This window comes from Suillus plorans (genome assembly GCF_016647745.1).
Source record: "Suillus plorans strain S12 chromosome Unknown HD556scaffold_36, whole genome shotgun sequence".
Taxonomy (NCBI): domain Eukaryota; kingdom Fungi; phylum Basidiomycota; class Agaricomycetes; order Boletales; family Suillaceae; genus Suillus; species Suillus plorans.
In genome coordinates this window covers 52,805-67,480 of record NW_024537420.1, presented here as the reverse complement: position 1 = coordinate 67,480, position 14,676 = coordinate 52,805, and the positions used below count along the sequence as shown (strand labels likewise).

General features: G+C 48.9%; 6 protein-coding genes across 6 annotated transcripts; 4 read left to right on the top strand and 2 right to left on the bottom strand.

Annotated features, from left to right (window-relative positions):
* The first annotated feature begins 3,410 nt into the window (after positions 1–3,410).
* HD556DRAFT_1481441 (cytochrome P450) lies at positions 3,411–5,956 on the top strand. The gene is made up of 11 exons (XM_041308633.1): positions 3,411–3,686; positions 3,738–4,062; positions 4,109–4,257; positions 4,308–4,423; positions 4,476–4,598; positions 4,661–4,850; positions 4,907–4,988; positions 5,041–5,157; positions 5,206–5,216; positions 5,274–5,403; positions 5,458–5,956. Exons 1-11 carry the CDS (start codon positions 3,491–3,493, stop codon positions 5,537–5,539), a joined length of 1,521 nt encoding a protein of 506 aa, XP_041159032.1. The 5' UTR covers positions 3,411–3,490; the 3' UTR covers positions 5,540–5,956.
* A 20-nt stretch (positions 5,957–5,976) lies between these two features.
* HD556DRAFT_555171 (uncharacterized protein) lies at positions 5,977–6,487 on the top strand. The gene is made up of 2 exons (XM_041310938.1): positions 5,977–6,223; positions 6,280–6,487. Exons 1-2 carry the CDS (start codon positions 6,085–6,087, stop codon positions 6,387–6,389), a joined length of 249 nt encoding a protein of 82 aa, XP_041159031.1. The 5' UTR covers positions 5,977–6,084; the 3' UTR covers positions 6,390–6,487.
* Positions 6,488–6,771: 284 nt separating this feature from the next.
* Positions 6,772–7,389, top strand: HD556DRAFT_1379341 (cytochrome P450). Its single transcript, XM_041303189.1, has 4 exons — positions 6,772–6,867; positions 6,922–7,047; positions 7,098–7,307; positions 7,363–7,389. Exons 1-3 carry the CDS (start codon positions 6,815–6,817, stop codon positions 7,135–7,137), a joined length of 219 nt encoding a protein of 72 aa, XP_041159030.1. The 5' UTR covers positions 6,772–6,814; the 3' UTR covers positions 7,138–7,307; positions 7,363–7,389.
* Positions 7,390–9,155: 1,766 nt separating this feature from the next.
* Positions 9,156–10,402, bottom strand: HD556DRAFT_1379336 (uncharacterized protein). The gene is made up of 7 exons (XM_041303188.1): positions 10,305–10,402; positions 10,191–10,254; positions 10,015–10,139; positions 9,828–9,958; positions 9,674–9,779; positions 9,275–9,614; positions 9,156–9,216 (listed from the first exon to the last, which is right to left on the bottom strand). Exons 1-6 carry the CDS (start codon positions 10,337–10,339, stop codon positions 9,587–9,589), a joined length of 489 nt encoding a protein of 162 aa, XP_041159029.1. The 5' UTR covers positions 10,340–10,402; the 3' UTR covers positions 9,156–9,216; positions 9,275–9,586.
* A 19-nt stretch (positions 10,403–10,421) lies between these two features.
* Positions 10,422–11,983, top strand: HD556DRAFT_555087 (Uroporphyrinogen decarboxylase). The gene is made up of 3 exons (XM_041310937.1): positions 10,422–10,690; positions 10,741–11,243; positions 11,306–11,983. The coding sequence occupies exons 1-3, from the start codon at positions 10,576–10,578 to the stop codon at positions 11,795–11,797; spliced, it is 1,110 nt and encodes a 369-aa protein (XP_041159028.1). The 5' UTR covers positions 10,422–10,575; the 3' UTR covers positions 11,798–11,983.
* A 185-nt stretch (positions 11,984–12,168) lies between these two features.
* On the bottom strand, positions 12,169–14,361 carry HD556DRAFT_1432593 (tyrosine protein phosphatase; the record flags this gene model as incomplete). The annotated part of the gene is made up of 5 exons (XM_041305140.1): positions 12,169–13,125; positions 13,183–13,803; positions 13,851–13,943; positions 13,995–14,265; positions 14,297–14,361. The coding sequence occupies 5 exons, from the start codon at positions 14,359–14,361 to the stop codon at positions 12,169–12,171; spliced, it is 2,007 nt and encodes a 668-aa protein (XP_041159027.1).
* Between the last annotated feature and the right edge of the window lie 315 nt (positions 14,362–14,676).

Genomic DNA, 14,676 nt, shown 5'->3' with positions numbered 1-14,676 from the left:
GATGAAGAAAGAGACGGAAAAGAGGAAGAGAACGACGAAGAGAACGATAGCGAAGCGGAAGGAGAGTAGAAGACGGAATAGGATCAAGAGTGGCGTCGAGGCCGGCGCCGGTTGTTTTTTTAGGGGGGTGCATGGACCAGGGGTCCCAGGACAAGGGTACAGAGACCTAGGCTTTCGGAGGTTTCCACAGCTTAGTCAGACGATACGCACATGCACACGGTTCCTGTAGTAGCATAGCTCATTCCTTCGCAGCAGCGGTCTCTCATCTCATCTCTAGCACTAGTCCAACGATTATGTAGTCGATGGCAAATTGATGCCCACATTGTTCCGAAATAAACTTCAGCAGCATCTCTGCCTCACTGCCTTCCCCTGGGGACTTGACGAGCAAATACGAAAATATAGTAAGGGCCTAAGGTGACTGATGAAAACGGATATAAACTTGACGCACCACGCTTCTAGAGATCCACATTGCATCCTGCAGTTGACGTTTTGATCAACGTACATACCTCGACGCCTCACCTTCCTCCTATGTCGCAAGTCCTCTGTCCAGGGATCAGTCGCCAAGTGATGCACACTTGCTCGCTCTCTTCTGCCGCTCAGTGAAAACCGATGCGAAACGTACCACACTAGATCCTTCACAGTTGGTGGCATATTCAAACCAACCTGGATGTTCTTGAGACAATCTAACCACTTCGCATGTAGCATTCGGCTGTGGCTACACGTAGTAACCTGTTGCATTTCCAGGTCTGTTCAACTTGCCTTGGAGCCAAACATAAATGCTGCGTGCACTAGGACTTTCAATTTGCGTCAGGGATTCAGAATAAAGTTCAAATTTGTAAAAAAAATAAGGATTTGCAACTTCGAGGAACAAGGCAAGAACATGAACAAATTTTGTGATCGGTCAGAATTGACACTAAGGGTGATTAACATCGACTAACTGCGAAACGGATGCGTGTCGTGTCACGTGAGAGATAATGTGCAATTTTGAATGCTGATCTGGTAATAAGACATGCATTCTTCAGCCGCATATAACTGAAATATCTGTCCGAGACTCCGAGTGCAGTGACTACAAATTCTCTAGTGACTCTAATGGCCTCCTTAATATCTTCATTGCTCTGAATTTGCGTGAAACGAGAACAGAACACCGAGCTCAAATGGCGAAAACTTTGAGATGGCCATGCTGTTCTAATTGAAGTGAATCCTGGCACAAGTCGATGGCCTCGTTGAGATCATCGCTCACTTCCGATTTGGTTTATCTAGTTTTGAGCGCGAGAGCAAAGTTGTTGAACATGAAATCACGATACGCATTCCCAGGTGGGTGTAATGTCACTGCCTCGAGCTTGAGGCTGAGGTTCTGATGATGATGTCGTTAACATCACCGCGTTGGTTGAAACGATTGAGGAGGACGAGTTCTAGGTTGTTCAATGGAAAATCATGACACATGTGCCCAACAGGAACAGGGCGCAGGTGCAGTGCTTCTTCGTACAAAGAGATGGCTTCGTTGAGGTTATGAGAGTTGGTTCAGTGATCAGAGCAGGCAAGTTATTCAGGCAGGTTTCACGTGAAGGGTGTCCCTCGGAGCACAGAGAAACAAATTCACAATGATGTTGTATGCACTCGTTTAGGTCATCAATGGTACTGCATTGTTTGAAGCGTCGTTCCACTGCTTGTGCAAGCTCGTGGAAGGCTCTGGGATAGTATTTGTTTTCCGGAGCACAGAGCTCAAACACGACTCCTCGAAGGTGGATGCTTCCTTGGATGCGTGAGGTGGAAGATTGTTGCATCAGTGGATCACGTCTATTTGCCCCTGCCAAGATGCTACGGAGGAAGGTGCCCTCTGGACAGAGTGGCAATAGCTTGCAGGACAGTTGCGCGGATTCGTGCATATAGATTGTGGTGCGCTCCTTGCGGTAGCGCCATGTCAGCGCTTCAGAGAAGTGATAGATAGATAATGGATAATCAGACTGGCCTTGCGGGAGTGATGCAAGGGCTTCGCGAGAGAGATAGAGTCGATGGCTCAGAGATCCTTTCCAATGTAGCCTTTGAGGCAGACCCACGTGAGGTTGGTGAGAGCCGCTGCCTGGTCAGGATAGCCGACCGGACATTGGTCCAGGACCAACTGAAATTGCTGTATGGTATCGTTCAGGTGAGAGACCGTCTTCCTTGTCACGTATGTGGCAAATCGTTCATGACCAGCATCTGTGTTCCGAGCAATCTGGCATTCACCGACACCGAGTAGGTGTTCTGTCAACGAATGCCAACACCACAAAGGCTGATAACACTCACGTCAAGCAGGGCGCTGTCCTGAATGTCGCGATGATGTAGAACAACGGCATTCGGCGTAAGAGAAGGGTGAACACGACGGACGGACGGGAAGGTGTCTACGAGATGTGAGTATATGCGCATGATTGAATAGCCAACAGTCTCATTTCCATGAAATTTCAAGTTTTCTCCATTGCCCAGCATTCCGAACGAGCTCGAAAGAAGCCCTGATCTGTAATGAAAATGCAGGCGATGCCAATCTAATGATCTGCAAACAGAAGTTCAGTTCTCAAGTTGTGTCTGAAAGTTTCAATGAACTTGTACACAGTATCGGCCCACGCTATAGAATTCGGACAATAAGACTCCAATGGTTAATTTCCAGTGTGTGGTGGAGTACGCACTCAGAAGGCACTTGTAAATTTGGCCCGCTGACAACTATCAGTGTAGTGAGGATCACGAGACAGATACGAAGGTGGTATGAGCTACCCACCTTCAATTTTGATGTATCGCTATCGGGCATGATGCATGATAGTGTGATGAAGCAAAACGACAAGGATGGAGCATGATGAAAGAGTGGTTTCGAGTTCAGGTTATGCTGTACCTGCACGTTGTTGACAACTGTTCGGCACGATAGACGCTTCAAGGGGAGAGTGTGTTAAAGAAGTGGACAATGTCAAATAGCGAAAACGGCACATCATGCCACTTCAGTTTGAGATGAATGCTCTATAGCAAGGCCGAACTGTTCGCATCAGACTTCAGGCGACACATAGAGCCCCCTGACTACTGTTCGGCTGGCGATAAGAATGACCTCGGAAACCTCACAGGATACATACTACGCTCAAAACATGGTGGTTGGCCAGCCCCTGTATAGTGGGCTTGCAATAGCTAGGATACACTGCTTGATAGAACCAAGATGGAACTAAGTACTTCAGACGCATACCGGCTATAAGCGAGGACTTATTATGTAACTTTCCGAGCGGTGAACGAGGTCTTGCTCGTACCTTGCTGTACGGAGGCGAACAATCTCGGACTGGTAACAGCACTAGTACTCATCACCGAACTATTCAAATTTCATAGCCTTCCGAAGTGGGCCTAATGGTGGCGAGCAATTCCCTGCCGATGTTGTTCAAATAATGAATCCTCGTGACTCTCCTCTCATCTGATCCTTCAAAGCTTCAAGTTTCACTACAAACCCGCTCTCGAGTTGATCCTCCTTACCTAGTATATCATGTTGGCCCGCACCAACATCACTGGACTCGACCTATGCCTTGCTTGTGTCGGAGTATACTTGCTTAAGCAGGTCTTCAACAAGAAGAACCCTCCGTACCCCCCTGGTCCTCCGGGGTGGCCTCTCATCGGGAACGTCCTGGACATGCCCCACACAAAGCCCTGGCTCACCTTCACAGAGTGGGGCAATAAGTATGGTGAGTATCTCTTCTTTCACACAATCTTGCATTTCAATGTCTTGTCGACAGGTGACATTTCACATATTAATGTTCTGGGTCAACACATCGTAGTGGTGAACTCTGTCAAGATTGCAGTGGACATGCTGGACAACAAGGGCACTATTTACTCTGACCGTCCTATTTTTCCTGTTGGTGGTGATCTTATTGGTTACAAAAATGCTATGACTCTCCTCCCTTATGGCGACCGTTTACGCCGGCACCGCAAAAACTTCCACAGCGTCATTGGCACCCGCGCCGCTGTGGCCATATACAACCAGGTCGAGGAGGTCGAGACTCACCGATTCCTCAAGCGTGTGTTCGCGAAACCTGATCAACTGCAGGCGCATGTTCGACAGTACGTATCATTTATCGTTGCATCGACACGATGTTGATTTTTATAGCACCGCTGGCGCTGTGATTCTGCGCATCTCTCATGGGTACGAGGTGAAAGAGAACGACGATCCCTTCGTTGACCTTGCAGACCGCGTTCTGGACCAGTGGTCGCGTGCCACCGCTCCTGGTGCTTTCCTGGCTGATTTTGTACCATTCTGTAAGCCATAGTATTCAGATATCTGCTTCAAATGGCCTCACCACTTTTAGTGATCAAGGTCCCTGAATGGTTCCCCGGTGCTGGCTTCAAGCGTCTGGCCCGCAAATGGCACGACAACCTTGAAGAATTGGTTTGTGCACCGTACAAGTTCGTCGTGGATCAGATGGTGACAATCATCTATAATTCTGCGAATGTGCGTTGAAGTTTGACTTTCACAGGCTGCTGGCACTGCCCCGGAGTCTTTCACATCGAATCTGTTGAGAGGTGGTAGTTTGTCAGCTGAAGACGAGCACAATGTGAAATGGTCTGCCGCAACCCTATACGCCGGCGGTTCTGACACAGTTGGTCCCTCGCTCTATATTTCTGACAATCATCTTCTGAGAGCGCCACACTTTTCCCCCAGACTGTTTCTACTATACATGCGTTTTTCCTGGCTATGACCCTATTCCCTGACGTGCAGAAGAAGGCTCAGGCTGAAATAGATGCTGTCATCGGTCCTGATCGTCTTCCCTCCTTCGCCGACCAAGACTCTCTCCCCTACATCAGAGCGCTTGTTAAAGAGGCCCTACGATGGCATTCTGTTATCCCTACCGGTTTGTGTATTTTATTTAACGCATTATTGAGTTGCCAAGCGGTATTTCAACGTCAGGTTTTCCTCACTGCGTCTCTCAGGACGACATCCATGACGGGTACTACATCCCAAAAGGCTCCATGGTCATGACTAACATCTGGTCCGTACACTCTTTTTGCCATATTCGATGTTTGAACAAAATATAATGGCAGGTTCATGCTGAATGACCCGAAGAGATATGCTAACCCTTCGCAATTCAATCCTGAACGCTTTTTAGGCAAGGAGCCTGAGACAGACCCGCGCACGATCTGCTTTGGTTTTGGAAGACGGTAAGCATGCGGTAAGGTTTTGTGCCGTGCTAATGTTCTGCTCTGCAGTATTTGCCCAGGTATGCCCGACTCAGATTATATTCTGACGTTGAATTCATTTTCATTTTCGTCTACAGGTATTCACCTCGCTGAGGCCTCTGTCTGGTTGTCCGCTGCGATGTCACTGGCCGTGTTCGATATCTCGAAGGCCGTCGAGAACGGTATTGAGATCATCCCTGAGGTTGATCCATTGTCAGGCACAATCAGGTATGTTATATATCTGATCCCGTCCGGCGCTGATCCGGATATATGCCCTTCTAGCCACCCTAAACCCTTCAAGTGTTCCATTAAGCCTCGCTCTTCAAGAGCCGTCGCGCTTATTGAGCAGGATGTTAACTATTAAGTATGTAAAAATGAACTACAAAGCTGATGGAAGTACTTGCTGTGGGAGGTGTCACATCGCGATACAATTACACACCTTTTCTTGTTTCATGTTGACAGTGCACACTCTGGCATCAAGAACGCTTCCTGACAATAAGCCTGTATGGTACCTCTTCCCCATAGTCAAGAGCACACCCAAGTATTTTGGCTCTCTATTCATTGATTGGCACCTCCATAGTGGCTACTTCTGGCTACATCACCAACAGCTCGTGGTAGACTTGTTGTGCTCAGAGGCCCATCTTACTAGCATCGCGAATGTTCATGGAATATGTCAGGTTCATGCTCAATAACCCGGAGACATATGCCAATCCCTCGCAATTCAACCCTGAACGCTTTTTGACCAATGATGGAAAGCAGTCAGAGCCGGAGCCCCGCATGATCTGCTTCGGTTTTGGAAGACGGTAAGTATGGAGTGTATCTTGAGAGGAATACTAACTTTCCGCTACCCAGTATATATCTGTCCGGGTAAGTCCAACGCACAAAACCGGCCAAAAAAGAAGTATTCTGATGTTGCCTTGTTCATTTACAGGTATCATCCTTGCTGAAGCCTCCATCTGGTTATCCGCTGCAAGGTCACTGGCCGTCTCGAAGGTCGTCGAGAACGGTGTGAGATTCCTCCCGACTCCCATTCATCAGGCACGGTCAGGTAAGTCGCGTATCTTATGACGTCCGCTGTGCTGGTCTAGATAAATGCACTCTTAGCCATCCGAAGCCTTTCAAATACTCAATCAAGCCTCGCTCTGCAGCCTCCATTCATCTCATTCAGCAAGACAGTGCTAACTACTAAGTGCCACTCGATCAATCGAAGATGAACATAGTAGAGAAATATGCCTCGCCATGGGCGCTCGCCGGCGAGTTTCACACTAGACTTATCTATCATAATTTGCATTTTGCGTTTCATGCGGCATGTTTGGCTTCATCTCGTTACAATGGGTAATCACGCCACCAATGACTGGGTTAAACGTTTTGGTTAGACAATTTCTGCGATATACTCGCTTTTTCTAGCTATGACCCTTTTCCCTGATGTGCAAAAGAAGGCTCAGGCCGAAATAGATGTTGTTGTCGGTTCTAATCGCCTTCCCTCCTTCGCCGACAGAGATTCTCTCCCTTACACCGCGGCGCTTACCACAGAAGTACTGCGCTGGCATGCTGTTGTCCCCGCTGGTATGTGGTTCCTGTCCATGGCATTGTTCAGTTGACAGGGTACGGTTTCCCCCACTGCTTGACTGAGGACGATATGCATGACGGGTACTATATTCCAAAAGGCTCCTTGATAATGCCTAACCTCTCGTCGGTACACCCCTTTTCAATATCCAAGCAAAGTTCAATATTTCATTGCGACAGGTTCATGCTCAATGATCCACGGACGTATGCTAACCCCTCGCAATTTGAACCTGACCGCTTCTTGGCTAGGGATGGAAAGGAACCTGAAACTGACCCTCGCACAATCTGCTTCTGCTTCGGTAGACGGTAAACATGAAGTTGGTTTTGAGGCAGAATGCTAACTTTCTGCTCCACAGTATCTGCCCAGGTATGCTCAAGTCACAGAAGCACCGATAATCAAACCAGGATCCTGATGTTACTGACTTTCGATGTACAGGGCTCCACCTGGCTGACGCCTCCATCTGAATATCCACCGTGATGTCACTGGCCGTGTTTGACATTTCAAAGGTTATCGAGAATGGTATTGAGATCACCCCTGAGGTTGACCACTTACCAGGCTCGATCAGGTATGTTGCCCAGCTTATCGTGTCCCGCGCTGGTCTGGATACAACACACTCGTAGTCACCTTAAACCCTTCAAGTGTTCTATTAAGCCTCGCTCTACAACGGCCATTGCGCTCATTCGACAGGACGCCAACTACTAAGGCCGCGAAGATGAAAAACACAGGAGTGTACTCGCTGTGTGTAGCCATCTTCACACCTGCTATATAAATCTGATCCGCCCGAATAGTTTGCAGTTTACATCACAAGATTCTGGCGTCACATCACGATGTCATTCATGTTTTCTTGCCTATGCATGCACTGTTTCCAAAAATGCTTGCGGTCTATGACGATTAGTCTGTCTGACACCTCCCTCCTAATGAGCATACTTGAGTATTTCTTCTCTGTGTTCAATATCTGACATCTCGGTCATACTTTGCAATCGTAACCGTCTTCGAAACAGCTCGCTGACAGACTGCTAATGCTAGGTCCACCATCTCACAGAGTGAAGAAGTTCCCCCTTTTCGGTTCAGGATAATATCCGACACACTCATCATTCCAATGGGAATGCAAATATAACATGATTATTTGGCCATGGCAGACAAGTTGAAACACGTGTTGCGTGCTCATTAACATTCACTGCATGTTTGCTCAACATATTCAGTACCAATTCCGACTCAGTAAGTCATTGCTGTTCCGAGCTCATGGTACGTCGCGTTTAGAGGCGCAGGTTCTTATTCATTACATGCACAAACTTTGAATTTGATAGTGCCACTGATAATCGAGTCTGCCAGTGGGCGGCAAATAATTCAGGAAATCACATTGACTGTGTCTCTATTCCAATGTCACGATACCAAACGCAGACAAGAACAAGAGGAAGGCTTCGGTCTAACAGTCCGATGGATACCAGGCCACGCAGGAGTGCCTGGAAATGAGTTAGCGGACAAAGCAGCAAAAGAGGCAGCGGAGGGAGCCCACCAAAGTAGCGCAACAAGGCAACTGCCCACATACCTCAGAAATGATCCCCTGCCGGACAGCGTATCGGCACTAAAGCAATGGCACAACGACGCAATGAACAGACGATGGAAAGAGCAATGGAGGAAATCGCCGCGTCACGCGAGAGCAAAGAACATAGACCCCACGATGCCGTCAAACAAATTCATCAAACTCGTCGCCCTACTCCCGAAACGCAAAGCCAGCGTGTACATCCAACTTCGCACCCATCACCTCCCCCTCAATTACCACTTACACCGCATAGGAAAGCACGACTCACCCCACTGCCCAATGTGCCCCGGCATAGACGAAACCGTCCACCACTACCTCTTCGATTGTCCGCAATACGCACAAGAACGTCACCAACTCGCCAACACTCTCCGCCGTCAAGCAACATCTATCTCATTTATCCTCACAGCTGAAGAAGCCACCAAGCCGCTCATGCGCTACATCGGAAAAACAGGCAGATTTAAGCCAACGTTTGGTGAGATTTCGGACAAATAAGTTAGCTCACACGAATCACCTGCTTCACAGTGTATCACCACCTCGCACGAATATTTTCAAGACATCACTTAATCAACCTAAACCAAACCTAATCATCTCTGAGCCTAGAGGGGAAACGTCTCGCCGGTCGAGACATCATTGTAGGAAAAGAAGCGGCCTCTCACCAAGCCCCCATCGCACCACTCCATTCCCTCTGTACGAAATCAGCGTCGGCCTTTGCCCGACATCAAGCTGACAGAGTACGCGTTTTACCATTGACGAAACCACAGCATACACATACACACATACTTACAGTAGAATAGGCGGGAGCAAGCCCCCCGCGTTTAGGGCTATGTCCAACATAGGGTCCTTGACCCCAGCGGACAATAAAATTGAATTAAAAAAAAAAAAAAAAAAAATGTCACGATTGTTCCATCTCCCTTATTTTCAAGCCTCGTTTCTAATAGGAACATCATGCGCACACTTCATCATGGCGAGCACCATTCAAAACAACTTACATCTCATCAATGTGTTGTCAATGTACCGATTTGCTCAGTTCTTTCCACGGAAGTGGACTAGCTGCGGCGTTGACATGCTGAGCTCGATCCTGTTTGTCTTTTGATACCCTACCGAACCACAGTATGCGCGCTTTCTCTCAACAACAATCGAAGAAATACTCGCCTATCATTGTCACGACTCTTGAAGCTTAGCTGATTCTATCATTCATTTTGCTTGGATTGTTAGTCTCCCAACTGCAAACGATCCCTTGTAATGAATAAATAAGTCAAGAAGGGATAAATAAATAGCTTGCAGTTGGTGGTCTGAGCACATTACCTTGCGCAGAGGGCGTGGTCAAACCTTGTAGTGTCCAGTCAGACTATATATAGAGATGCCAGGACTGCAATGGACAAATTCACTCTTTCTGGACCGCCGAAGGTGTCAGAGCGTCATTTAGCTGGGGAATAGCTGCATTGAAACTGGGATTGCCCGAATCACATGGTTGCAGGTTTGGCGTCGACTGGCCTAGCATCCCAGTCAAGAAACCATCAAAGCACACATGTAAATGCTCACTTGGAGTAGCATTGTTCTTTTCGCTTCTGCCTGCCGACATGGTACGTTCCAGTGAAGCACGTATGCCGGCGATGAATGATGGATCAGATAATAAAGGAGCATCAACTACCGCTCGCTCGACAATAGGGTAGCTGAGAAAAGTAGGCCCGGTCATCAGTACTGACCAAGTGGAGATGAGCGGACGAACCGGTCGATTTCCCCTAACAGTTCACGCTGGATAGCATCATTGGGCATGGATATCAATTTTGGGTCAGAAAATAGCCGTTGTCGGGCTATATCATCGACACGAGACTTGAAGCCCTCGGTGCGTTCCTGTAGGCAGGGTAAGCGGTTGTGCCACGTATGTATTGGATGATAACTCACACTGCGCTGGAAATGTGATAGGAGATCACGTCTCAGACGGTCAAATTCGCCCGATTTTTTGAATCTGTGGTGTGGCTCTTAAGTATTACCCCGGTAGTATACAAAGTGACTTACTCGTCTATTAATTGAGTCGGATTGGTGATGGTCATAATACAAAGGGCGCATACTAGGCGCTGAGAGATAACGAGATGACGGTGAAGGTGAGAAGGACTCTCGGAAATAAAGACCCCGATTCGGACATAAGCAGAATCTAGAAGTTCATGATCAGGATAATACGTACGCACCCAAACCCAAACGAATTAACTGGGCCTCCTTATTTTCATCACAAACCACATTCGCTGGCATCTGGCGCGTACAAAAGTCATTTTTTCACCTGATCATCAAAATGACACAAGAGTTTCCGACTCTAACAAACGACCTGCTCCTCCGCGCAGCTCGCGGCGAACAGACCGAGCGGGCACCTGTATGGGTCATGCGCCAAGCAGGGAGATATCTCCCAGGTACGTCGTCTAGATAACCTCTCCATCCGATCCACCATAACCTGCACCAGAGTTCCGAAAAACTCGTGAAACCCATGAGTTCTTCGAGATATGCCGCTCGCCCACTCTCGCAACAGAGATCACCATGCAGCCTATCCGGCGGTACGCCGGCCTTCTCGATGCAGCCATCATCTTCTCCGATATCCTCGTAGTGCCGCAGGCCATGGGTATGGAAGTGATTATGAACCCGGGCCCGCACTTCACTGATCCCTTGAACACGCCTGCGGACGTCGAGAAGCTGCCCCGGGAGGTGGATGTAGAGAAAGAGCTCGGATATGTGTTCGAGGCACTCACCCTCACGCGGAAGACACTTGCAGGCCAGGTTCCCCTCATCGGCTTCAGCGGGGCGCCATGGACACTTATGATGTACATGATCGAGGGCGGCGGAAGCCAGACGCGTCAAAAATCAAAGACGTGGCTCTTTAAATACCCTGAGGCTTCAAAACAGCTCCTTGAGCGCATCACAGACATCTGTGTGCAGTATCTCATCGGCCAGGTTAACGCTGGCGCACAGGTTCGTCTGCGTCTGTCTCATCGCGTATCGGATCACAGAAGCTGAACAATGATTACCAACAGCTCCTGCAGGTATTCGATTCGAATGCTGGAGATTTGTCGCCGTACGACTTTTCTACGTTTTCTCTGCCATATTTGAAGCGCATCGCGGACGAAGTCCGTGAGGGTCTCAAGGTCCGGCAACTTCCTGTCGTCCCTCTCACCTTGTTTGCAAAAGGCGCATCCCCATCCCTCGCTGCAAGCGCAGGATACGACACCATCGGTCTCGACTGGACGCTCGACCCTCGGGATGTTGCCAAGGTCACCGATGGTATCATTGATGGTAGAACCATCACTCTGCAAGGCAACCTCGATCCCGTGGTGCTCTATGGTGGCAGAGAGGCCATCGAGCGTGAGGTAAAGAGGATGTGCAGTGCGTTCCATGATGCTAGGGGCGGTGCATGCAAAGCTTGGATTGCGAATTTGGGTCATGGCATCACACCAGGGGTTGATCCAGAGGACATGAAGTTCTTCCTGGAGTGTGTTCACAAGTACTCGGCAGTACCGTCTTCATGACGCGGGAGAGGGGCAAAAGAAGTTATAATTGTACCAATAGAATCTTCATTCACGCTGCTAGCAGGCAGGATGTCTTGAACGAGATCACCTGCTCTCGCATATCATTCCATAGTGCCTTCTTGTAAGACAAGTGGCACGGAAAGGTAAATGAGATCAAAGCTACACGATATGAATGCTCGATGGATGGATGATTTGGGGGTAATGTGGACAGTGCAGATACTGAGCCTATACAACGCCAGAGAAAAATTCACCATTAAATACAGAAGAAAAATGGAAATGATCATTGTCAATAATAAAAAGTGCGAGAACTGATTGAACATGAACGCAAGAAAGCAAGGATATAGCTTGCGACAGATTCAATGGTATGGTGTCTATGCAACGACATCTGCAGCGCTAAAACTGCTTCTTCTCCGTCTAACGGGTCGTGGACCAGGGCGTTGTGAAGACTTGGAAGGAGGCATGACGATGGCAGATGCTCCTGCCTTCATCCACGATTCAGGTTTACCTGACCGCGTGGTTGGTAGCTCTGCTAGCCCAGGTGCAGGGTTATGTTTCTTGGTGAGCGTCGGTAATCGTGAAGGGGTAGGTGAAGGGGGTTGGGGTACACGGCGCGCTGATGGGGCACCAGGCCCTCTTGCGGCGGCGGTACTCCGGGCCGCTGAACCTCCAGCCAATCGGGGTATCTTGTTAGGAGGTGGAGCCGCCGCTCGACTGCTTCTGGCGGCAGTAGTCTTCTGATGTACGCTTGTCGCGGATGACCGTAACACCCGCGTCGGGCGTTGTTCGGACGCTGTACCTCTTGCGCCCGAGACTCGAGTCGTTGTCCTAGCGCGAGGCCGGGCAACGGGTGGTGCTGCTCCAAGAGCAGGAAGGGTATCATCCATCTCCACATCTTCTTCGTCCGATTCAATAGCGACTCGTTTTGCCATAGGCGTCTTGCGTGGCTGTCCGGGAGGAGGCGTCTCACGCGTCCTCGCAGCTATGACAGCACGACCGGGGGTGACAGGTGGTAGGGGTAGAGGTGCTGCGGGTGGCGTCAACGACCTGGTTTCGTGCATGACTTCGTCTTGTTCCGCAGGAGGTGTAGCAGGAGTCACAACATGTGCGGTGGCTGTGACTGCAGCTGCCTGCAAGCGTCGTATCTCATCTGCAGCGGCCCACTTGGCCCATTGAAGCTGCATCTGGTGCATGTAATGTTGCTGTGGACCAACAACACAACCTGGCCTGACAATGCGCATAAACGCAATCGCCTCCGATGCTGTGAAGCCATACTTCCAGATGAGATATGCTCCAATGAGGCATCCGGTGCGACCGAGCCCCGCTTTGCACTGAGTATCATATAAACATGTTAGAACAGAAGCAAAAATACATATGAAATAACCCACATGTACAGCAACGACCCCACCGCCCTCGATGACGGCGTCTGCCACATCAATGAAAGTGCGAACGATTTCGTCTGACGGGTTTGACCCATCTTCGAAACAAAGATCGAGATGTTTGATTCCACGATCCAAAAATAGCTGTTTATCGTAGAGCTCTGCATTGAGACGAACGACGAGGTCGACTTTATGCTTCTCAAAATAATCGAGGCAATTGCAGAAAGCGGAATTAAGTTTACGTTGTAGAGCAAGTTTGCGAGGCGACTTTGGTGGTGAAGCCACACCGGGTCGCACAGGGGATGCAGGAACTGCAATAGCAGTAGCAGTCTCGATTTCATTCCTCTGTTTTGTCCACGCATAATCTCTAGGTGAAGCAAATGCGATGAAGTTGGGTGTTATCCAGTTCCAGTCACCATTCTCGACCTTTTCATAGAACTCGTAGTCTTGGAGGTCGAAAGTATCCAGGTCGATAAGGCGGTTTTGAATTCCTTTCCAGAAACCCCACAAACAGTCGTGAATGCTAAGGTTGAAGGTTGAAGGGCCACGTCCTGCGTCTCTGAAGGACATGAACTCTAGTTCGCTTATGGGTTGGAAACAGCGCCATGGAGTGTAATTATGGACGATCAACTGAAAGGGGGTGAATACGGTAGGATTTTGTAAGATGACGGCCATACCATGTACAGGGCCATCAACAAAGCAGCATTAGCTTTACGACGTGGATCATCCGAGGAATAGAGAACGAGACGGTGTGCACTGAGATCTTCATCCTGTGGCGATCATGATCGCGTGCAAACGATCGAGGAGAATTGGACGCGTACCTTCAAAAGGCCGTGAATTAAGAGGCACGCTTTGTAGACCATTGCGAGGTTTAGCGGGCCCCAATCCTGATAAAATGAGGTGTAGAGCAGTTGGTCATCAATTGTAAAGTAGTAGTAAATTGCGTCATCGTCCGGGGAGGGGGCTGAAGGACCAAGTGGTGCACCCATGTGGGGTTGGGGGCGAATCCTTGGTGCATTTCCTGAGTTCGAGGCTGTGCTATTGAGAGATTGGGGAGATGGTGCGGGGTAGGGGAAGGTAGTAAAGTAAAGTCTAGAGATAGGATTAATTCAGAAAATTGGACATGACCGGTCGTGAGCGGACTTTCCTTTCTCCAAAATAACAGAGTGGTGCGCAGGCTGGTGCCATGAAAGGAGCTCGCTGTTGTGAACGGTGACTAGAGCAGTAGAAAGCCTCGTGGTGGTCAGAGAGAAAGACGCGGTTTGTGAGGCAGGAACAATTGCCGCTATCAAGCCTCGAGGAAAGAACCACCTTACAAAAGGAAACGGGTCCCGTGACCGTCGCGTCAGGTCTTTGCTTTCTTCAATGATATCCTTTTGTTCTACTTCTTTGACAGTCAAAGTAATTAACTGCTCTCACTTGCCACAGGCAGCTTCCAGAATCATAAAGAGATCATCACCAAGAGTCGAGCAAGGATAATCCTAGTAGCTCCTTGGTAAAAAC